Here is a 23,138-nt window from a genome sequence, read left to right on the forward strand (position 1 = left end):
TTTGGTGTCTGGAGGGAACTGGGTAAAAACCATGGAAAAGAGGACATCGGGAGGATTTGGATCATTCGCTATATTTCTTTTTATCTTCATGTGACTATAGAGCCACGGGCAAAAATCCATGGTACCTTGTGATTTCCATCAAGCTTTCCTTGTAGATCTTGGATCGTAGACTTAGAAGACAGTAGACTGGTGGAGTGAACTCAACTGGAGCTGTGGAGTACATTGTCGGTGGATCATCTGACTTGACTATCTTATCGCCTCGAACCTCAATTCAATCTTACCTTCTCTTCTCCACGCCACCATGGCCTCTCCGTCGCAGTCGCAGTCGCAGTCGCAGTCGCAGTCGCAGTCGCAGGCTTTGGCCAAGAGGCCAGATGGCCAGCTCATGCCACCCCCGCCACCTCCAAAACGTATTAAACGCCCGGCGACCGTCCTCGACGAAGATGTCTACACAACTGCCCTCTCCCATATTATTGCCCGGGACTTCTTCCCTGGCTTGCTTGAGACCCGATCCAAACAGGAATACCTCGATGCGTTGGACTCAAAAGATGCAGAATGGATCAAGAGTTCCAAACAGAAGCTTGCGGATGTGATGCGCACTCCGACCCCAGGCTTAAACGCGCGACGAAAGACCGACGCCGCATCAGTGGCGGGCACTCCACAACACCTACCAGGTCGGTCAGACGAGACCCCGCAAGGATGGAGAGGCGATACTCCCATGTCCGTTGTATCTACCTCGACTACAGCAACAACCGCCACGGCCAACGATCAGAAACTTGCCGATGCGTCCAATATGGGACTTCTTGCCTTTCAAGCGAAATATACAAGCGAGGACAACGAGTCATTCAACAAAGTCCTGGACAAGCAGAATATCAAGCGCCGCGAAAAGAACGGCTGGCTTTGGAACGATAATAAAATCCCATCGGCACGACAAATCGCCCATCATAATCACGAAGTGAAGCGCATCACAGCCCAGGGTGGGAACCCGAAAACCAGTCTGATCAAGGCAGATGACGGCCCTGCTATCAAGACAGATCTCAACGCTCGCCCAGCCAGACCCGATCACTGGAAGTCCCGCCCGGATAACTCGCTCATGTTTCTTCCTTCGTCGGTCGAGGATACACATGAAACGCTTCAGCAGAAGGCCGAGAATGCGTCCCGCGCGGGGCCCAAGCGAACCCTATATCAAAACACAAGGCTTCTCGACGCCGATGCAGCAGCAGCCGCTGATGCTGCCAATAAAGTTCCCGCTTCACCTTCTATCTCGGCTATCCAAGATGCCATCGCAGGACGCCCGCGCCTCAGCGAGTCTGAAGCATCGTCGGTTCCGGGAGGAGAAACCCCGCGAGTCAACGGATATGCGTTCGTCGACGAAGACGAACCTGAATATGAACCACAGACATCTGGTTCCCTCGAAGCTGATTGGCGTCTCCTCGGCGCGAGCGATGCAACACCAAACCCCTTTCAACTGCGCGAAACCGGTAAACGAGAGGCTCTTCACCACCGCATGGTGGATCGTGCCGCACGCAACAAGCGTGTTGAAAGGGCCACTCGTGTAACGAAAACACCTGTTAATACTACGCCCCGGTTTGCTAGCAGTCCACGTGTCGATGGACTGACTCCAAGACCTGGCTCCGGGAAGATGTTGACTTCTGCAGCACAGAATTTGCTATCGCGGGTCGGAAGTACACCGCGGGCTTCTGGGGGATCTACTGGATTGAAGAACATGTGGACTCCCACTCCACGGCGCAAGTGAATAGATAATGATCATGATATGATACCACGGGACCAAAGGCGTTTTCATTGTCAAGAGACATAGCTCAGATTATAGGTGCATATTGATCGCCCTGTACATTTAAACCGATTCAATTTAGACTTACTATTTGACTTTAAACAAGATTCTTGTGATATCCGACTTCAATGACATCGGCATATGTTAACCTTCATATAAGAGTGGGTAATCGGAACGAACAACCCGATCCTATCCGGCCCGACCTCGGCCTTTGTTAAGTCTATCTAAAATCGCGATCGACTTGAATTCCTTAGCTCCTACCTATCTATGTCTGCGTGGAATATTGGTTCGTTGAAACAAACATAAGACTTTGTTTATCCTCGATGCTGATACAGAATAGGTCGGGCTGAACATTCTTCCGCCTGAACACTATCAAAATCTATCAAAACGACTCATCAATCTCCATTGTTCGAATTTGCCCCAAGGCTGCCTTATGTTGCATTCTATATATACGCAAATATACTCGCAATGAGTATAGATTCAAGTCTAGGCTCGACAGAGCCTGCGCCTGCACCTGTGGCCGTTGAATCGGGTGGCGATACTACACCCAAACCAACGCAAGAGAAAAAGCAAGAAGGTCAACAATCCACATCGATTCTCTCATCTCTATGCGCCCCATTTAGCAACCTTCTCTCCGCCGCATCAACCCCAACCAAGGGTGCCGCGCCAAATTCCGAATCGACAAATGCCATTCTTAAAAGCCAAGCCGAGGATGAAGAGGAACCAGAACCATATTACAAACCCAATGAAGTCCCAATTTTCAAAACACTTCAAAAGAAACGATTATCAGGTACGCGGACGAAACAGCTTCTTCGGGCTGCAGGTCGAGCCTATAATGATCCCCCGCCTCCGCCGGAATTGGGAACTTGTTGTGGGAGTTCGTGTGATCCGTGTGTCAATGATTTGTGGCGAGAGGAGAGGGATGTGTGGAGGGAACGGTGGGGGGATAGGAGGGTTGAGGGTGAATATGCGGAGGGAAGGAAGGAGTTGGAATGGTAACTAGCGGGATGAAGTATATAACGAGTGTATGTTGTGCTAAGAAAGCTACGAAGTCAAGAATAACGTGAATCATCTATGCTCATTATCAAGTCTAAGTTTACAATATCAACCAAACTCCCCACATTGCAACCAACATATACACACTCCCCCATACACCTAATCTCGCGCCGAGATTCAGATAATAGGCTGCGCCGAGGTAACTACATGTGATGTCACCGTTTGGATCGCGGTATCCATATGACGCGTTTAACCATTTCCCGGTCGGACATCCGAATCCCAATGCTGCGGGACAACTCTTCACCATATCGTGGCAGATATCTTTACATGGAAGAATCTCCTTGTACGGACCGGGTTTAATGTCTGTGTCGATGATGGGATTCCGGGATTGATTCGTTAGGGGGGACCAGCGGAGGGGATCGTTTTCTGGCAAGGAAGTTCCGTTGATGAATTCTTGTCCTGCGTTGCGGACTTGGAGATATGTGTCGTTGGAGGTGAAATCTGCACAGCGGGGGATACTGACGCTGCAGAGCCATTGTTTGTACTGAGTCGCGCAGTCTGTGCAGTTGACAGCTAGTGAGAACATGGATTCGGCCGTGGCGTTGCATTGGATTTGTTGGAGGGAGTAATCGAAATTTTTGTAGTATTTCGACGTGTAGTTGTCGTAGATCTGGCGTAGGTCTTCGACTGTTTGATTGGGATTGGATGGGACTGCATATGCGACTTCTGAGCAGAATGTCAGGTTGAATAAGACGGCACAGTTATTTTCTGTTTTCATTAGCTCGTGTGGAAGAAAGGGAGAGTGGGAGGCGGACCTGTTTTGGTGGTGAAGTTCATCGGCTGCCATACTATTCCACCTCCGCCAACAATGTTATTTCCGTAGGTCGACCCGTTGCCTGCCATGCCCAAGATCCCTATATAGGTCGAACTACGATTGAGTCCCAAAATGTAAAACTGTTCCTTGGGCTTGTTGCCCAGTCCGCGGCTGGTCATTCCGGTGTTGCTTGGATTGCTGATCACCTGGGAATGCTGCGATACTGCACAAAAAGAGGACTTCAAGCCGCTCAGTGAGGTGTCATTGACGTTGTGGGCATACAGGGTATAAGGGGCAGGATTCAGATTCATCCACTCTTGAAAGTTCGCGGAGCTGGAGTTAGACTGGGTCAGATTGTTGGTGACCAGCAGCGCTGCGTTTGGATCCGAGTCGATAAAGTACAGGAACGGGTCCTCGGGAACCGCGTTGTAGAAGTAATCATCGATCGATATGGCAAGGTCGTAGTCATATGAGCCCGAGTAGGACGTTGAGTTGTCCGCAACGACACTGATGTAGACATCGCTCTCCGCCTCGATTTCAAGACCAACAAAGCCTTCACTCGCTGTGGTGAAATTCTGAAGGGAGTCATCCTTGCCCGGTCCGGGATATTTCAAGTCCTTTGAGGTCGAGTAGTAGACTTTCAGCTGTGGGAACAAGCCTTCGGCACCGGTAATGTTCGTGGAAGGCTTAGAGCATGTGTTCAATGAGACATAGACCGTTGTTGATGCGCGCTTGGACAACCCTCGTTTTCGAAGCTCATGCGCCGCGGTATGCGACACGACATTGCCACTAGAATCAAGGTAATCAGGGAGTCCTTTGCCCGCGGTTCCATGATCACCGTTCACCACATCATCCGGAATGTACCAGTATTGTACCCCCCCAGTTTTGATAGTGGAATCCTGGAAATTATTGTTTGCCAGAGACGTAATGGCAACGGATCTCCGCACCAGGTCCAGCCCGGTGGATTCCTCGTCGTCCTCGTCGCGAAACTCTAATCCATTGAACGAGTCCAGCGCAAACGGCAGCCCGGCTCCGTGAGCAATATTCTCGACGTTTAGGTTACTCTCGACCCCGCCATCGCTCCAAATATTGGCGTAGGCGGTCGGTGCGCTGGCGAGCGCAAGGGAAGTGGCAATGACTGTTGCAGTCAGTTGACACTGCAAAGCGGATAGTAGTCGCATGAGAGGATGACTGGGTTGCGGGAAAAGCGCATGGAGCTTATCAGAGAGTACACATGCGATTCAGGGCCTCTGAGTGTGGAGATCTCCTGAAGGGCGGATCATCGACATACGGTCGATCAGTTGGAGAAAGATGTTAAGTTGTTTATCGGAATCAAATCAGCTTATCGTTGCTGCCTTGGTGCCTGGCCACGCGTATACTAACCCAATCAACCAAATGGTTTGCTTTATTTCTTGGCTAACTCGAAAGAAATTGTAATCAGAGTGTGCTTGAGTCTAGTTCTGAGTGATTTAGTTTGTTCATTGTGCTATTATGTCCGTGGTCTTGTATTATGAAACATAAACAAAAATACACCATCTAGTCAAAAGTATCTCCCAAAATCAGTCTTCGGGCCTATCCATCAATTATACATATTCCCTGAACGGTTCACCACAACCACCATATCTTACTGAAATTCTGTATAATTACGCAAATTTTTTAATACCCATCTAACGCACAGAACTATTCCTTAATACTTCAAAAAATTTAAGCTTTCTAACCACTAGTAGTTGTCTCGTCACTCTCTATACTAACACATTAATTTTACGTGTAGTATTCCTCACCATAATTCTGGTATATACCCCTAAAGGTACTATTAAATCCTATTATATCTTCCTCTGTGAATAAGCTTTAGGTACATTCTAAGAACTTCTTGTTTTAACAACATGTAAATAATGTTATATGGGTTTAAAAGCTCAGTGAATGCCTCGGCGGGTCCTCCATATTTACTCATAAATTTCAAACCGCTCTATCGTCACCAAAGCTACATTGATCTTCGAGTTATCTTCTCAAAACATTTCTCTATAGTCATGGGTTAAAGTAAAATTTCTTTGAAGCGAGCCATCTTCATACTGAGTGGTACATGTCTTTCCAAAAGTTGGTTGTTGGGTTGGCCCTACCGGGCCCGCATTTGGGGAAATACTTACGGTCCCCATTGTATTAACGCCGCTCGCTATGCAATAAATACTATCTAGTTCATAATAAATCAGAGATGCTGAATCTATATTGTAAATCTGCATCGTTCTCTTATAGAGAATTCCAGGCTCGACCAATAACGATTGCCGGGTGAGCAGCTGTTAGGGCAATGCATGCAATGGAAACCATGGTGCTTTCTAGCACCATCAGATCAACCTCGTTATTGGCCAATGCACTGCCAAATCCACCCTTCAGCTCGGCAACTCGGAAGATCGATCGAATAAAGATAGTCAGCGTGGCAAGAATGAGGCCTATGAATGTTAGTACCTGGACCTAAGAAAGCTAGGCAAGGGACGTACAGTAAATGAACATTGTCCACTTCCGGCTCTGTCGGAGGCCACTGAAGTCACTGAATTCTGACTTCGGGCTTCTGTGCACTCGAAGGGCAAACTCGGAGCCCAGAACAATGAATAGAAAGAGCGAGGCGACCTGGAAGGCCAACCCAGCAATCATGATGTTGATTCCAGTCTGTTGGAGGCTGCGCTGATCGTCGTCGGCGATTGACGTGAGGGCTCCACCGACCGATTGCATCAACAGGCTTGCGATATCGAATGAGACGAAGGCTATTGTATATGTTCGAGGACGAAAGCGGGCAACATTCTCCCCATAGACCGTGATGATCTTGCCCAGACAGATATATATGGATGCACTGAAAAAGGCCGGAGCAATCGTCAGACAAATCAGATACCTACACAAACAGTTAGTCAGGGTTCAGTTATGACACATTGAGATACCTACAGAAGAAAGCTGTTAAAGTTAAATGGGTTGTTGTGCAGCATGATCCGGCCGATGTATCCCAGCACTTCGAGAATGAGGCCGAATAACATGGGAATCATGTAAGACCACATTCGGTACCTGATTCCCAAAATGAGTTGAATCCCACAGATGAGACCGAATAAGCCGACAAAGAATGCATTAGCTGGGAGGTTGGGTAGGTAGTCCAGGTAGGCCTCGGTAAGCGGGCAAGTGACTATGGTGCAATTGTCAGAGTTCGACATCTTGAGTAATTAGGGCTGAATTTTCTAAGATTTAAGCTTGATCAAACTACCTGGCATCGCGTTTTCTTTTTATATTTTATCACAGTTGTCTGACCGTAGCCAAGATCCAATTTTTCTGCCTAAAAGTCCGGTTTAATTTGGGGGAGTAAGCTGGGCTATGCAGCCTCAACTTCTCAGAGGTTGACGTGTATGTACGCAAAGTTCGTACAGTCAGCCCCCATAGTTAGGCTTCCATAGAGTCCACACCAATGATTGGTCAATTAAACGGAATCTAACATGAACTCCGTGTCCGCGGATACTTCTGTTCGTATCCGCAGACCGATCAAAGAGAATCTAATATCTCCGTACCGATGATTCGTTTCACGTTTGTCTCATCGGAGATTCTGCCACTTTTGCTGCCGACCACAGCCTCGCAGGGAGATACACTCAGTCGCTAGTATACAGGCCCCCCAGCATTACTGAGAATGTTATCAAGAACATTCTCGATAATCTAGCAAAAAAAGATCAGAGCTTTTCACAAATAAAGGCGCTTCAATAGTGGGCTGTCATTATACTTGTTTGACTAACTACTGTAGCGTGCTACGTGCTGGTAAGCAATGAGCTAGATACGGTGGTTTTAAACTCATGGAACACTACTGTAGACATACATGAACCTAGTTGGGGACATGATTGGGGACAAATATTGTAGAATCACCATCCTGTTAACTTACTTTAAGCTGTATGGCTTGCACTATCCTTATTGCTGCAAGATTGCGAGGGTGAAACCGGCCGTTATTGAATGCCTCCGGTTCTCCTGGTACCATTCGGAAATTGCAGACCAATAACCCCCTTCTTCAGGCTATTGAGGGCAGCTTCGAGGTTGAATAGCGACTCTTGGGGATCTTGGAAGCGCTCTTCAGAATAATAGGGTATACGACTTCCCATGTCCAGCTGATCTAGTTCTTGATCTGTACCCTAAATTTCTCGGTGCTGAAGATACACGGGGATTATTACATACCAGCGCCGACGAAAAGCTGGATCTCCCGCTCGTCAACTTTGGAGAATTGGCAAACGGGGATCCAGATAGGGGATTTCCAATCCTTGTAATGGCTGGGTGTCAACGGAGGCCACTATTCAGTCTTTGTTCGGTCTTCTCCGGGGCTATACGAGAAGGACCAGCCATTGGCCCTGTAGATCTCCTGCTCCCTTTCACTTTATGAAAGAGACAAACGATTACGAGTATTGGGTAGACAGTCTCTTCGCTTCTAAGTCATCCCTCGGTCCTTGGTTTGCTGCTGCTAGTGGTTTCGTGATACAAGGATGCTGGACAGAAATATATGGAGATGTAGCTGCACTTGTTGACGAACAGAACTCTCAGCTCAAGATGCCTCAGGTCGTGAGATAATTATGCGGCTTGAGTAGACTTCCAAGCATGAACGTGGCTGACAAGCTATAGCATGAATGACCAGGCTGTAGTATAGAAAGGTCTTTGGCGTCAAATCAGCCTTACCTATCTTCACAGGGTCCCCTGTAGAAAAACCGAACTTTAAAACTAGATTCATATTACCGAACTGCTTTCTCTTTGTTTCGGGAATAAGCTGGGCTATGCACATCCTACGCAAGTTGACGTGTAGTAAGATCTAGCCCCCGGACATGACGCAACGCTGATTGGCTGATTGCCCGGAATCTGACATCAACTCCGTGTCCGCGGATAATTCCATGTCCGTGTCCGCGGACCGATTAAAAGAGCCCCAAGTATCCGTATCCGTGACTGCATGTCCAAGCCTCATCATGCCTGAATCGGATCGGGTAAAGACCTGTGAAAACTGCGTCCGGGCGAAGATCCGGTGCGCTCATACCCCCGATTCGCTAAGCTGCGACCGGTAAGCCGATTTAGTTCATCTTACTCTCGATGGTTCTCGGGATCTATACACCTGTACTAACGGCATAGATGTCGTCGTTTGAACAAAGAATGTTACTTCCGGCCGTCTCGGCCGCGTGGCAATCACAAGAAGCGGACAACGTGAGTGCTATTCCTATATGCAAGGGTGTCACTAACCATCCAACAGACGTATCGAGGCCCTCGAAGACAAGATTGATCAAATAATGGAACAGATTAATCCGCGTCCAGATCAATTATATCCAACACCAAAAAGCAATGAAGGTAGTGATTACAGTCACCGGGCCTGCGATGTAGTTGGCAAAGGCCTGGTCAGCAATGAGCTCGCAAATATTTTATTAGATAACTACCGGGAAGCAATGCAATACTTCCCCTTCGTGATGCTACCCGGCAGAACGACAGTCAAAGAACTCAGAGCTGAAAAACCGTTCATACTCCTGTGCATCTTCGTGACCACGTCCTTCCGAGACCCCTCTCTGCAACGAGCCCTGGAAGATGTCCTCAAGTCTTATATTTCGGATGTAATTCTTCATTCCCCACATGATAACCACCCTAATGCATTGGAAACTTTTCAAGGATTGTTAATTGTCTTGTCTGGGTATGCTGCTCTCCTATCCTCTGTGCTGATCTTTGTAGACTGACAGGTACAGAACTCGCCAATTATCCCAATTATGTCGGTTCAGCGGCTACATACACATCGCACTGAGCATTATGAACGATGCCAGGATGGATCGTCCACCCAAGCACCGAGTCGCGACCCGCATTGATATCGAGGGTGAATCAGATCAGACTGGATCGGCATCGATAGCCGATGAAAGCCGAGCTTTGATTGGGTGTTTTTTGCTCGTTTCGACGTAGGTACATTGACAAGATTGAAGTACAAGTGAACCATGCTGATGAGATCTAGGAATGCGATCATCATGCAGAAAACTTGCACTTTGCCCTGGTCACCATTCATAGAGTCATGTGCTGTGACACTATCGGCGAAATGCGAGTATCCCACCGATCGATACATGATCTATTATGTCCAGCTACAACATATGCTGGAACGTATGAATCTGTTGACTACGAAAAGTATCGAAGGTCATCCAGATGTAGAGATGCAACTGCGTTCATTCCGAGCCGAGGTGGAAGAGTACAAGAATCAGCTACCTATTCCACCAACCTGTGATGGTTAGTATATCCCCAGAATACCCCATCTGTATCCTCGACTCGCATTGACAAAAACCAACGCCTGTATAGTCCTTATCGCCATACAGTATCAAACACTAGAGCTTCAACTCTGCCAAATCAGCCTCCTAGATAACAAACATGCCTCGACACCATCCGACGGCTTCCTACTCGTCTCCCGAATTGACACTTTATGCCATGGTCTCGCAGCTGCAAAACGATTCGTCGACTTCTACTTCACCTTACCCCCCACAATCGAGAAGAGTTACAGTTACCTCAACTGGCTGCAAACCGGGTTTATCGTGGCGGCGGCCTGTAAGCTGGTCATCGTGTCTCTAGATCCATCGCTAAGGTACAATGTTCAAGTTGAGGAACTGCGTGAGGCACTGGATTTGCCGAAGGTGCTGCAATTTTATGTGCAAAGGCTTCACGATGTGGCGAAGACGTGTAAAGATGGGGAGTTTGCGCATTATCAGAAGTGGCTTCTTGCTGCCTCGGTCTGGTTTGAGAAGACTTATCGGGCTGCTAGTCTGGAGGTTTCGAGTAATGCTGGAGCGGAACTCTCGGTGGAGGGGTTGGAGTTTGCGGATCCTGGTCTGGGGCAGTATGCTTTGCCGGATCCTTCTATATTTGGACTGGACTTGGATGTCACGATTGAGGAGTTGATGAGTGGCTGGATGGGACCGTTAAGTATGGATTTTCGATAATTCGGAGGCTATGGAATCTATGGATGTATATTGGTAATTCGAGAATGCGTGTATATATAAGTCTATCGAGGATGTTCATAAAGAGACATGACGCTCACAGAGGTTCATGACAGCAGAATGGAAGGTATCAACAAATCAGAGATATAGCAGAAAATTCAAACGAAATACCAGACACAGAATCAGACAAAGAGTCAGGATCCAAAAAAGCAGAAGCAAAAAGCTCAACCCCCCCCTCTCAAGATTAGAAAAATTAGACCAGCTTCTGCCAGCGAGCAAGGCCCACGCTGACAACAACAATGGCCCCCATCACACCCAAGATACCGAAGAACCATCCCAGGCCCTCGACATTCTCTCCGGGTACGTGAACGTTCATTCCAAAGAGACCGCAGATGAGGTTCATGGGGACCAAAAATGTAGCAATGAGAGTCACCTTGCTCAGAACTTTGTTGACGTGGTTACCCAACACCAAGTTGGTGACGTTCAGCTGCGCCAGGTAGTTGGTGTGCGATCGGCTCAGCATTTTTTCAAAATGAGCCAAGTTAGACATCATGGTCACAACGTGATCCTGAATATCACCCAAGTAAAGGCCAATATCACCACGAGGGGTCATGGCGTACTGCTCATTACAGCGCTTGGAAAATCCGCGGATAACGTCCGCCTTTCCGCCCAACAGGCGCATTAAACTCATAACCTTTTTACGCAGGCCACCAATCCGGGGCAAGAAGGACTCAAAGTCGTCAACGCGAGCAATGAAGACATGATCCTCGATCGCCTCAGATTCGAGCTCGACATCTCGAATCACTGGACCAAAGCTATCGACGATGTCGTCAATCATGGCATAACAGATCCAGTCGCTACTCAACGAGACGTAGTCACGCAGCTTTCCAATACGCTTCCGAACATTGGAGGCATGGGGGTTCTCCTCGAAAGAGAAAGTCAAGACTCCATCACGGAAAACCACCATGTAGAAGTTGACCGGTTCCAGGAACTCCTCACTGGTCTTGTCCATCTGGTAGAATGTACGGAAACAGACAAAGTAGTACTGCTTGAAAAGCTCGACCTTCTCACGAGCTTCTTGAGTCAAAATATCCTCCGTGGTAAGAGGGTGAATGGAGAAAGCTCGGGAAATAGCGCCCAACTCCTCCTCCGTAGGGTTGACGACATCGAGCCACCACACACCACCCTCGGGACCCAACTGGAAGAGATCCCGGAAGCTGTCACCAGGGAACACCAAGTCTCCCAGATCCGCCGCGTGCACCGTCGTCTGAGATTCAGACGAGAAAAACCCGAATCGAGTAGGCTCGTTGATGTTCTGGAGCTTCTCCACCAACTGCTTTTCATCCTCGATTTCGGGGAATGCCTCAGACTCGGGGGCTCGGTACGTATCGCTTGAATTGGCCGAATCCGACTTTTTGAACTCGTCGACATCGGGGATCTTCTCGGCAGGGCGCAGGTCGGGAAAGATCCGAGGGCTCTTGGTCTGGGAGCTCTGGCTGTGCTTGCGACGGTTGGCATTTGCCCTTGCTTTCGCCTGTTGGTTCAGTGCGACGAATTCCTCTAGCTCCTCATAGTCGATGACGGGGATCCGACCAGGCTCCTCGTAGGTATGAACGCATGCCTCCTCTGGTCCATCGATGGGCACATCGCCTGGTTGAGGCCGGATGATACTGGCATTGCTGAAGGTCGGGCGCCGGGGCTGGGTGCCCCCCGAGACCGTGCGTTGCAGCATAGCCTCCAGATCCGGGGGACCATGGCTGTCAAGAGTGTTTGCTCGCTCTCGGCGACGGGGATCGGCAAAAGCGTCCACTGAGTTGGGAGGTGACGAAGAGCGAGCAGAGACAGATGACTTGCGGGAAGCATTGCCCAGATCCTGCTGGCCGACACTGATGCGGCGGGGCGAGTGAAATTGAGCTGTAGGGTCGACCGAGAAGCGCCGACCCATTGGGTTTCCTTCAACCGTCGAGTCGTCCACGATAGCTTGCTCAAAGTCTCGGAACAATGGGCCCGGATCACGGAGCGCATCCTGAGCGTGCAGCAGGTCAGGGCGTTCCGGCGTCTCCCCCATCGGTCCCACCAGGTCCATGCTGTGATGATTCCTCGAATCCTGCATGGGGGTTTCGATGAGGGGGGGTTCATTTGGAAGCGGTGATCGTCCAATTCCGGCACCGGAGTGCTGAATCGGGTGAGGGTGAGCTCCTTCTCAGATCGGGGCGAGTCCGACATGATGAAGTTGAAGGTTTCAGTACGCCAGTTTGACTGTTTGTTGGTTGTTTTTGGGATCCCAGAGGACTTGTGCTTTTTGGTGTTCGTTGTGTTCAGGTTAATATGAGATATGCTCTTGGCAGCTTATCAGCTGCAGACGCAAGTCGGTAAAAGAGGTTCGATTATGGTCGAGCACCCTCCATCCAGAATCCAGACCCTACGTAGGGGTCTGGAGTTACCGACACACGTCTGGCTGCCACAGTTGAAGGTTGGGGGGGTAAGTCGAGTTAGGGGGGTCTGGTGTCGCCCCCGCAGAAGACCCGGAACTTGGGGCCTGCAAGAGGGTGGAGGAGAGAGGCCTTAGAGTAGCGAAGTCCCGCCAACTTGAAGGAGTCCCAGAGAAAGGAGCGCGGCTGCTCCAGGGTTGCAGAGGGATGCGAAAGGTGCGAGCTGGTCGCGGGCTTTTTGAGGTTGCAGAAACTTCAACGAAGACGTTTATGCAAATTCCTCAATTGGGGGGAGAGCAATTTTAGAAGCAAAAGAAATAAATAAGAGGTTCTCCCACTTGGATCACTGTGGGTGAAATTTATGTGTGAGGAGAGAAGGTAGGGGGGAAGAGAGAAAATCCAACGCTAAGGCGTGGCGAGTGGAAACTAGACCGGGACCACTTTGGCTTTGCTTGCGGGTTGTACTCCGGACACTGTCATAACCCACTTTTTGGCTTTGATTTAATTCCCCAAAAAGCAAGGAAAATTGCAAACCAGGCTGGATTCGAGAATGAACAATGAATCTGGGTTTTTCAAGAATTGACCAAAAATCAAATCCCAGTTCGAGTGACTTTACCCAGCCAGGAGTATATATGAACGTTGGCCAGCCACAGTGAAAATTTTCCGCTCTATATAATACGGGTCCCGCCGACAGCGTCAAGGTCTCGCGTATCATCATACGTTCATTGGCCATGAGGTATTTATTGCTTCTATAGCGGCACGTCATGTCTATAATTTAAAATTTTACACCCTAGTCGTTTGTCTAGTCTACTTATAGAGTTCAAATGACTCACATGAAGGATCAGATCTCTCAACTGGCCAATCGGTACAGCGGTGAATAGTCAGCATCTACTATCACTAATTTGTACGTAGAATCCGCGGGAATTGTTGTCACGTATACACCTACCTAAGTGGGCATAGCACCTTTATTAATATGGATCTATGTTTCGTCTTCTCATCGCCCTACAGGTACTTAGTTTAGGCCGCAAACTAAAAGAAACCGAAAAAGTGGAGGCAGAGACAAGTGGGATCGCCGTAAGTGGGAATGCCCTTAAGCACCGGGTAAAGCATTGGACAATGGGGACTATTCCCCAAGATCCTCCCAACCAGAGATTGTCATATCTGGAGGAGATCCAATCCATCAAAGCATCCAATCATAACCCATTTGAACCGTAGTGATGATCAGATCCACTCTTGCATCCCCGACGTCGGACCGGATCATTTTTTTTTTGGTGTGCCAAGACTGTCCCGCATCGAGTCATACCTTGGAGATTGGGTCCTATAGAGCCATTACATCTCTCTGTGAGCTGAGCTGGGAATTCAAACAGAATGCGCTCGTTTTTGATCCAAACCCCTTGCTCCTCCGCCAACATTGGCCCCGGGTTCGATGTCATCGGCCTGGCACTGTCCCTCCACCTCGAACTCAAGGTCACCGTGGATGACTCCAAAACCTCGTCCGAGCTCCCCTTGAACTGCCAAATCACTTATGAGGACCTGAGCAAGAGCACCGAACAAATCAGCCTGGATCCCGAGGTCAATCTGATCACCCGAGTGGCACTGTACGTTCTGCGATGCCACAATCAGCGCGCCTTTCCCGTGGAGACGAAGGTACACATCTCCAACCCCATCCCACTGGGTCGGGGTTTGGGATCGTCGGGTACTGCAGTGGTGGCGGGTGTTATGCTGGGTAATGCAGTTGGCAACCTAGGTTTGAGCAAGGAGCGATTGCTGGATTACTGTCTAATGATTGGTGAGTCCTTCCCTGTGCAACTTCTTAATTCGATGGAACCCGCGCCCATCTAAACACAAACACAAATCCAAATCCAGATATATAAACCCACATCTCCACCATATTGCATGCATGACACTAATAGTCTATAGAACGACACCCGGATAACGTGGCTGCGTCACTGTTCGGAGGCTTCGTGGGTACTTATCTGAATGAACTCAAGCCGGAAGACGTCGCCCGGAAAGAAATCCCATTGAGTGAGGTTCTGCCAGCGCCTGCTGGTGGCATTGATACGGGCAACAAGCCCCCAGAGCCTCCGCTGGGCATTGGTCACTACCGAAAGTTTGACTGGGCCCCCGAGATCAAGGCTATTGCCATCATCCCGGACTTTGTCGTGCCCACCGCCAATGCTCGCAACGTCCTTCCTCAATCGTACAGTCGTGCCGATGTGGTATGTCGAGACATCGGATTCGACCTGGTCAAACTTTAGACTCATCAATTTTTCCTAGGTGTTCAATCTGCAACGTGCAGCCCTTTTGCCCGCCGCTCTGGGTACCTCCCCGCCGGACCCTGATATGATCTTCCTTGCCATGCAGGACAGAGTCCACCAACCATACCGCAAGACCCTCATCCCAGGCTTGACCGAGATCCTGCAATTCATGACTCCCGCGACGCAGCCCGGTCTTTTGGGCATCTGTCTGTCCGGTGCCGGACCAACCATCCTGGCTCTGGCGACGGAGAACTTTGACCAGATTGCAGACCGCATCATCGCGCAGTTCGCCTCCAACAATATTACCTGCCAATGGAAGCTGCTGGAGCCCGCACAGGCGGGTACCACCGTGACCGAGATTTAAACCTGAACTCCATGAGAGCAAAATCCCACCGCGTCATCGGCGATCCTCGTCCCCAATCTTGCCTTTTTTTGTCCTGACGCGCATGCACGGAGATGGAAGCGCTCTGATCGGTAGCTATTGCGAGGCAAATTGCCAGGGACAATGATGCTTTCGTGACTGGTGCACCGGAATCTTGTTTTCTCTGCCAAGCATCGACCGTGTGTTGCCGCAAGATCCTCCTTTTCACCGCTGGTTTGCGGTCTGCGCTGCAGCATGCAACCGATCTGAGACACGGGAATTTGCTGCAGCGAAAGTAATTGTTATATGGTGAGAAAGCTTGATATGAGTTGCCATAGTGAGCGCTCTAGATGATCTATGTATGAGTGGGTCATAAGGCCCCAAGCCATAAGAGGTAGAGGTAGAAGTAGATGAATTACGAAACATTTCCCCCATAGATTCTCTCTCTTTAATAGAAATCACTCATAGTAATGAGATGCCGGGATTTTCCATCGAAGTGATAAAAAATTACTATCACATCCATCAGAGTGATGGTTAACAGAAACGCTTCATGGTTGACATGGAGCTTGGGCGGAGGCGGTGGGCAGATGACACCCTTGCGATAAGCCCGCTCCCCAGGTTACGTGACCTTTCGTCACGAGTATCCCATTCACATCTAATCATGGACGAACTACTTACACCAATCCAGGATGCTCTTGAAGGTCAGATTGTACGTATTCGCTAATTTGACACATGCGTGTCTTCAATTTGGGAAGATCTTCACTGACCTGACGCGACAGGACTTCCACGGTCAACACCTAGCAGAGCTGCTAAGCACTATTTTGCTAGTTATTTCCGGAGCAAGTGCCCAGCCTCACTTATTAGACACAGCAATATTGCTAACATCTGAACCTCCTCTAGATTGTTAGCTTTCTCGTCGGATATATCTACAAGGATATTCACCTTACGCTTTGGATCGGCCTGGGAGGTACGCTGTTTACTGCGCTCGCCGTGATCCCGCCATGGCCCATTTACAATCAGAATCCCGAGAAGTGGTTGAATAAAGATGGGAGTTCAAGGGGTCCACATGTGGTGGTAGATGGGGTCAAGGTGGCTTGAAAGCCTGGAAGAAGCATACAAGGTTACGGGATAACACATGGAAGGATTCATCGGGTTCGATAAATATCAAGGCAAATAACTACCTAAACGCCGGGAAAGGAAATCATAAAATCCTTTTGTCTTTCAAAAAAGTGCTCTTCCCCCTCTGATCATAGCCATTGAACATGTATGCGTGGCAGCGGCCAGGCTCCGGTGCATTTGGTTCTGGTCTGTCGAATGGTTCTACCTCAAATATTCTACCGGCCGTACTTCTGGAACTCCCAGTCACGGTTATCCAGTGGACACACCTGACGGGTCTTCAACCATCTGGAGATGCAGTGGAAGTGGAAGGCATGCTAAAGATGTTCAGAACTTATTCAACTGCCTCAAAAGGTGTGTAGGCTACTTACGTTGCAAATACCCCAGGCAACAGTACACTCCTCTGTTGTTGAAGATCCTTGGTTTGCTTGACACTCGATACCTGTTTCCCGCATAGTTTAGCTGTAGCTCGAACACGCAAGCTTCGTGTCAACAACATACACAAGTCCATAATGTGGTTTCGACAGATAGCGCAGTTGTCCACGACAATATCCCAGGCCCAAAGGGCAACGGCGTTCCACTGGAAATCAGAATCAGTATCCCATCGTCATGATCGCGCATGGCCCCCAAGGTGGTTGTGTAGTACCTTCTTCACTTCGAACTTCTTCTTAGCATCAGCACCGTCAGACTTTGCGACAGCTTTGCCTTTTGATGAGGCTGCGCCTGAATCTTTCATCTCCACGTCGGCCATTTTTGTAGCTTGTCTGGTGGTGTAGCGGTGGGGAGGTCGGGAGTGGGATGGTCGGTAGATTAGGATGCTGGGAGGACCTCTCGGGAGGAACTTGGATTAGGTCACTGACGTAAGGGTAGATTACCATGCAAAGATCCCCAGGTCACCTTCAGAGTAGGTAGTAAAGGTACTTGTACGGCAATCGGAATCTGCCAAATTCAAATAGAGTGAGGCTCCAGCTTGTCCCAGCACCAACACAGCAAAACCCCACTGTTTCTGGAGGCGGCAAAACCCTTAGTCATGTGGTCCCCGCCTTGGGAACTCTTCCGTCACTTTCCTACGACTCACCTTCTGCCTCACACACCTTAGAGACATGCCTTCCCGCGCTTTATTTATGTTGTTCCCTGCGACCTAGATTCTGCTTTCACTTCCTTTTACATTCCCTTTCGCCTATTTTCTCTGCTTTCTAAGCGTTGGAAATAACTTAATATTGTCGACAGCTGCTGAGCAGTGACAGGACCGGCTTTCTATTCGATATCCTTACCTGCTTTTCTTAGCGTCTGCGCTGTGTTTTCCTTTCTCTTTCATCACTTTTCGAACCAGGCTGCCTATTTTTCAAGCCACACTGTCGTCATGTCGACTCCATCTCCTCATCCTCCTACGCCCAAGGGCCCTCGCAATAACAACAACAACAACAACCGCCGCCCACTTCCCAAGAAGAACACCACCCCACACGCCCAGAAGATGGCCCTGCTGAATACCCCTCCGTCCTCACCACCACGCAATATGAGTCCAGCTGGTGTAGCCACAGATTCCCCCATTCCTAATAATGTCCATTCCAAGAAGAAGCCTCCCCGCTCTGGGAAGAAGCCCAAGGACATGAATCGATCTGAGCCTACTTCGAATGGATATCATGGACCGAATGGATCGCACGGACACCGACGCACCTCTTCCCGCTCGAACGTTACCCCGCAACCCAAGGATAGCGCATATGCAGGGCCTACATTCCATGCATCACCGGCGCCATCAGCATTACCAATCCCAAGCTTCTATTCCAAGTCGCTACCTGAATCTGACCTCGCGACGACTCTTGAGACTGATAGTGATACTGCCGATACGGAAGGCGATCTTGAAACAACCCCTTCCAAACCCCGGGCTCGCCCCCCGCGGCCCGCGGCTGATGAGCCCAAATCTACTCCTCTGGATTTCCTGTTCAAGGCTGCTGTGCAGGCGCGTCAGTCCAATCCCATGAGCAGCCCCGAGGCAAGCAGTCGCGTGCGCTCGCCTCAAACTGAACCAAGACTGCCTTATTCCAATCCGCCTGGTGGCATGTTCTCATTTGAGATGGGCCCCGAGAATGGACGTAATTCAAATATCGGGCCTTCCTTCGCTCCATCTTATCAAGATCGCATGTCCGCTTTTCGCTCCAACAGCTCGCCACCTACCGAATCTCCCGAGGCCGAGGAGGAGCGACGCATGAAGAATGCGGAGTTGAGGCATCTGCTTCTTAATCCGCGCCCCCAGAAGTCGGCGTCGGGCTCTCCAGCTCCAGAATATCCTGTCAATCACGGAGGCCGACCTCCCGTTAATGCCAGCCTTCCTCCATATGCGACTCCCAGTCGAACCAGCTCTGGCCCTCCTGCTCCGGTCAACCGGGGATACTCTCCGGCACAGCTTCCGCAAATGCCCAACCACGGCGGTTACCCATTTGCCTACGCGAATGGTCACCAAGTTCGCAATACGGAGTCCCCGCTGAGACGTGAAGTCCCTCCTAATCAGTATCATGTACCGTCACCCGGTCCATATGGCAATCATTACATGGGACGAGCACCAGCGCAGGCTGCTGTGCCCCCGGACAACTACATTTCTCCACAGCCTCAATACGCCACTGCTGCCTTCCGGATGCCCACTCAATCCCCATCGCCCTCCAAGTCCGTTGATACGAAGAAGATGGAGGATGATCTCCGACGCATCTTGAAGCTGGATGCGGCACCAGGCATCCAGAGCTCTTTTGCCTAATTTCATACTTGACTTGCTTGTTTGATGACGGGTGTCCAGATGACCTCGCTCTTTTCTCCCTGTTGTTTTATTTCTTATTTCTTTTGTGCTTACTCAACACCATCTCTCCTGCGTTCCTTCAGTATCCTTCTTTTCCTTTGTATTTTTTCCCTGCTTTTTTGCATTCGGTTCATAGGGGTAACCTAGACTGGTTCAAGGTCCCCTCGGTGGCTTCGTTTGGGCATTCCTTTAGCTCGCGATTGGTACTTGGTTTGGAGGTGTTTTTGAGATACACGGGTCTTGCTTTTCGGTACAGTGATGTCTGTTTTCTTCGAGGAAAGGGGACCTTTGCATCGTTCGGAGTCGGGATCTTTCCAAGTGCGGTGCGTGCCTGGTTGGTTTTTCGCGGATGTCAGCCGAGGATGGCTACGATATGAAATTCGCTCTCTGCATGTTTTGATGATTTTGTCTCTCGAGATGGTTACTTCTTTGATGTTTTCTTTCCCTTTTATTGGTGTCTTTGCTGGACCCCTGGTCTTGGCTTTTTCACCTATTTCCCATGTTGAGTAGTTTTTCCCTTCGTTTTAGTCTTCATGACTACGTTGGTGTGAATCCCATGCCGTCCACTCCTTGTTGAGTTCCCTTTAATACGTATGATGTGATCTCTATGTCTATAGAGCATATAGTAAGTACTATGTATACAGTGAGTATGGATATAGATTCCATAACTGCATGCAGTGGTCCATGACTTCAGGTGGCAAATACTTAATCCACGAAAAAGTGGAAAGTGGACCAAGCCACACCGTTTTGGAGCGTCGAATCACCGGCAAATGTCCGAAGCCACTAAGAGACTTGCAGCCACTGGTAAGCAACGATGCAGACCAAAGACCAGATGGGTTGGTCCGCCATGCTGATCGTAATAAGAAATCTGGGCTAGAACTGGTTAATACCAGGGTCCAAGAGCCAGCCTTGTATACTTCTGTGTTCTACGTCTCTCCATCTCTTTTTTCTTCCTTTTTACACTATGATTTGTGAACTTGGTACTTCAAATCGTGTTTCAACAGAAATCGCAACGGCTGACGTGGTCTGAATGTCTGCGTCGCAATGTTCCCCTTTTTAATCTGGGTCAGCGCCACTCGCTGCGCTCCACTTTTCTGGCCATTTGGAGTCCATGGTCTAATTTTATAACTTGTGATCGTGCCTCGATTTGTGTTTGGCTCGTCCTTGGTAGTCACATCCGACCCTAAACCTTGATGAGAGATATCCCATAGATTGACTTTCAAGGGCACTATGTGTCTATTCGGTGCCTGAATGGCGATAGGTTCATGGGGATCACCTTTCTTCCCCGTCGATCTTGTCTCGGTTGTGATGAAGCTTAATTGGGATGGAGTCTAGGCGCCACGGTGGCTGAACTTGACACATACAGACTAGAGATGGCTAGTAAGGAGAGCTAGAGAGTTAAGAGGAATTCGATAGAAGGTATTAGGCATTGCGTTGTTCTGCATGGGGGGGGGGGGGGCTCTCACAATGCCTCAGAACTACGTATTACAATCACATTGAAATGCATTGAAATGACCGTCTTCGGTATACAGAGTCATCCTAGAAGCCAAGATGATCATTCTGCGCTCAGGTGTCGACATCATGATCTGCATGCCTGAGGAACCTGGATGCGGCCAGGGGGAGGCAGTTATGACATTTTATCCTAAGGGGAAATTGGATCCCATCTTTTTCCTTCTCCATATTTCAGATTTCAGATTTCCCTTTAATTCCAAACCCAAGATTGCAAACTTCTAGATCCTCCTGATTTGCGGGTCTAAATGCCCTAGACCTTCCCTTTTCCTGGCCCAAAAAAACCTCCCCCTCTCTTCTTCTCCATCAACCCGCTCCCATCATGGCGAATGTGTTAGTTCCTTCCCCCCTCGCAGATCAGTATCTCTCTTGGAATCGGATCTAATTTTGCTTGCAGATTCGGTTCGACATGGCGCTCCTTTTGGCATACCATGACCTCCTATGACCGTCATGCCTCCCACGACTCTCCCTACCGTACTGGTCGACACGTCCCTCTCAGTCAAAGTCGCCATGAACCTCTCACATCCATTGCCACCAGTGCCATCGAATCTCGGCCAGATCTCTCCAACCCATATGATGATGAGTCCTCCAAGGGCCTGGCGACCGCCCAATCCACTGAATTCAACGGTTCCCCGACCGACCCTGGTTCCCCTAACCGCCCTTACTCGCCCGGCATGAGATCCACCGCATCCAAACGGAGGTCAAATGACCAGGAAACAGGAGAAATTCAAATGCAAAGTTTCCACGATGGTGCGCCGCCGCCGCCGCCCGTCGCTCACTCCTGGCGAAAGATCGAGCGGTGGTTGGAACACAATTACGAGGAATTATTGGACAACCTCGGCGAAGGATGCACACAGAACGACATTAACGAGTTGGAACACGAGCTGGACTGCAGTCTGCCACTCGAGTTGCGGGAATCTTTGATGATCCACGATGGGCAAGAGCGTGGAGGTCTGCCTACCGGTGTTATCTTCAGCTCCATGCTGCTGGATTGCGAGGAGATTGTGCAGGAGCGTCACAACTGGAAGACCGTCAACGAAGAGTTCCTCAGTGCCGCCATGATGTCGACTCCCGTGTCCAGCTCCGCTGCCAGCTCGTCGGCCGCGCCGCCTCAGTCCGGTACGACATGGAGAAATGAGTTGCTCGATCGTCAGGACTCTCAGCCTCCTGGAGCCGTGCAAAAGGCCTACGCCCACCCGGCTTGGATCCCCCTAGCCCGCGATTGGGGTGGCAATCTGCTTGCAATTGATCTTGCCCCCGGTCCCGCTGGTAAATGGGGCCAGGTGATCATTTTCGGCCGCGACTACGACTGTAAATATGTGGTTGCGCGGTCTTGGGCAGCCTTCCTGGCTACCTTCGCCGATGATCTCTGCAGCGGCCGAACCATCGTCGACGAGGAGACCAACGAGATGAAACTCAAGGAGTTCAAGTCGCAGAATGTCGAGCCGCCATACATGGAGGTTTTGCGGTGGAGAGTTGACCAGAAGTACGGCCGCCGCCCACCACGCAGACGTGGCCCCAACGGAATGGGTGTGAATGCATCTGGTAAAGGATCCACCCGGGATTCTCCTTACGGCAGCCCGACTCGCGCTGAGGAGCGTGGTCGATCTCCCAACCGTTTCCCCAACCGAGGGCCCGCTCAGAGCCCTAAGACCCCCTTCGGTATGTCCAGCCCTCTTGCCCGGGTGACCGAGGAAGGTCCCTCTGGCTCGGCTGGGCCTACGATCTCTGAAGATCCCCAGGAGAGCAAGGACGAGCCCACAGAAGATTTGCTAGAGGTGACCACCCCGCAAATCTCCAACAAAGAGAATGAAGGGTTCCCCGAGTCCAAGCCCTCCGAAGAAAAGTCCGAGAAGAACGATGAGACCGCAGAATCATCACCCAATACCCTAGACTCCGAGGTCCTTGGAGAGATGAAGAACGTGGCCATTTAGATCATGTTCCATTGTTCTTTTCTATCCTTTTCTTTCTTTCTTCCTCTTTTCAGATTTCATCTTCTCAAGGGCAACTGGCGTCTGATGACGAGCTTCTGGATCTACATGACACCTGCTCTCCGTGTATAGAATTCCCCATGCTTTCTTCTCTCCGGTTTCATCGCGGCATTTCATTTTGTAACTTTAGGGAGCTG

General features: G+C 49.8%; 11 protein-coding genes across 11 annotated transcripts; 7 read left to right on the top strand and 4 right to left on the bottom strand.

Moving 5' to 3' along the window:
- Positions 1 to 301: 301 nt before the first annotated feature.
- Positions 302 to 1,756, top strand: N7484_005550 (splicing factor ESS-2 family protein; the record flags this gene model as incomplete). The annotated part of the gene is made up of 1 exon (XM_057115969.1): positions 302 to 1,756. The coding sequence occupies one exon, from the start codon at positions 302 to 304 to the stop codon at positions 1,754 to 1,756; it is 1,455 nt and encodes a 484-aa protein (XP_056971852.1).
- Positions 1,757 to 2,260: 504 nt separating this feature from the next.
- Positions 2,261 to 2,791, top strand: N7484_005551 (uncharacterized protein; the record flags this gene model as incomplete). Its single annotated transcript, XM_057115970.1, has 1 exon — positions 2,261 to 2,791. The coding sequence occupies one exon, from the start codon at positions 2,261 to 2,263 to the stop codon at positions 2,789 to 2,791; it is 531 nt and encodes a 176-aa protein (XP_056971853.1).
- Positions 2,792 to 2,888: 97 nt separating this feature from the next.
- On the bottom strand, positions 2,889 to 4,792 carry N7484_005552 (MID1 family protein; the record flags this gene model as incomplete). The annotated part of the gene is made up of 2 exons (XM_057115971.1): positions 2,889 to 3,556; positions 3,604 to 4,792. Coding segments are annotated over 2 exons (1,857 nt in total), but the record flags the coding sequence as incomplete, so codon positions are not given.
- A 1,054-nt stretch (positions 4,793 to 5,846) lies between these two features.
- On the bottom strand, positions 5,847 to 6,793 carry N7484_005553 (RTA1 domain-containing protein; the record flags this gene model as incomplete). Its single annotated transcript, XM_057115972.1, has 3 exons — positions 5,847 to 6,046; positions 6,095 to 6,483; positions 6,534 to 6,793. 3 exons carry the CDS (start codon positions 6,791 to 6,793, stop codon positions 5,847 to 5,849), a joined length of 849 nt encoding a protein of 282 aa, XP_056971855.1.
- A 1,770-nt stretch (positions 6,794 to 8,563) lies between these two features.
- Positions 8,564 to 10,549, top strand: N7484_005554 (uncharacterized protein; the record flags this gene model as incomplete). Its single annotated transcript, XM_057115973.1, has 6 exons — positions 8,564 to 8,655; positions 8,724 to 8,795; positions 8,842 to 9,270; positions 9,323 to 9,526; positions 9,580 to 9,845; positions 9,915 to 10,549. The coding sequence occupies 6 exons, from the start codon at positions 8,564 to 8,566 to the stop codon at positions 10,547 to 10,549; spliced, it is 1,698 nt and encodes a 565-aa protein (XP_056971856.1).
- Positions 10,550 to 10,799: 250 nt separating this feature from the next.
- Positions 10,800 to 12,632, bottom strand: N7484_005555 (magnesium transporter CorA family protein; the record flags this gene model as incomplete). The annotated part of the gene is made up of 1 exon (XM_057115974.1): positions 10,800 to 12,632. One exon carries the CDS (start codon positions 12,630 to 12,632, stop codon positions 10,800 to 10,802), a length of 1,833 nt encoding a protein of 610 aa, XP_056971857.1.
- Positions 12,633 to 14,346: 1,714 nt separating this feature from the next.
- Positions 14,347 to 15,600, top strand: N7484_005556 (homoserine kinase; the record flags this gene model as incomplete). Its single annotated transcript, XM_057115975.1, has 3 exons — positions 14,347 to 14,767; positions 14,899 to 15,197; positions 15,256 to 15,600. The coding sequence occupies 3 exons, from the start codon at positions 14,347 to 14,349 to the stop codon at positions 15,598 to 15,600; spliced, it is 1,065 nt and encodes a 354-aa protein (XP_056971858.1).
- A 658-nt stretch (positions 15,601 to 16,258) lies between these two features.
- N7484_005557 (signal peptidase complex subunit 1) lies at positions 16,259 to 16,695 on the top strand (the record flags this gene model as incomplete). The annotated part of the gene is made up of 3 exons (XM_057115976.1): positions 16,259 to 16,306; positions 16,377 to 16,436; positions 16,498 to 16,695. The coding sequence occupies 3 exons, from the start codon at positions 16,259 to 16,261 to the stop codon at positions 16,693 to 16,695; spliced, it is 306 nt and encodes a 101-aa protein (XP_056971859.1).
- A 236-nt stretch (positions 16,696 to 16,931) lies between these two features.
- Positions 16,932 to 17,464, bottom strand: N7484_005558 (SCF ubiquitin ligase complex subunit HRT1; the record flags this gene model as incomplete). Its single annotated transcript, XM_057115977.1, has 4 exons — positions 16,932 to 17,030; positions 17,085 to 17,155; positions 17,215 to 17,293; positions 17,360 to 17,464. The coding sequence occupies 4 exons, from the start codon at positions 17,462 to 17,464 to the stop codon at positions 16,932 to 16,934; spliced, it is 354 nt and encodes a 117-aa protein (XP_056971860.1).
- A 612-nt stretch (positions 17,465 to 18,076) lies between these two features.
- Positions 18,077 to 19,462, top strand: N7484_005559 (uncharacterized protein; the record flags this gene model as incomplete). The annotated part of the gene is made up of 1 exon (XM_057115978.1): positions 18,077 to 19,462. The coding sequence occupies one exon, from the start codon at positions 18,077 to 18,079 to the stop codon at positions 19,460 to 19,462; it is 1,386 nt and encodes a 461-aa protein (XP_056971861.1).
- A 1,870-nt stretch (positions 19,463 to 21,332) lies between these two features.
- Positions 21,333 to 22,944, top strand: N7484_005560 (SMI1/KNR4 family protein; the record flags this gene model as incomplete). Its single annotated transcript, XM_057115979.1, has 2 exons — positions 21,333 to 21,343; positions 21,408 to 22,944. The coding sequence occupies 2 exons, from the start codon at positions 21,333 to 21,335 to the stop codon at positions 22,942 to 22,944; spliced, it is 1,548 nt and encodes a 515-aa protein (XP_056971862.1).
- Positions 22,945 to 23,138: the final 194 nt, after the last annotated feature.

This window comes from Penicillium longicatenatum, assembly GCF_028827895.1.
Source record: "Penicillium longicatenatum strain IBT 33135 chromosome Unknown contig_3_segment0_segment0, whole genome shotgun sequence".
NCBI lineage: Eukaryota > Fungi > Ascomycota > Eurotiomycetes > Eurotiales > Aspergillaceae > Penicillium > Penicillium longicatenatum.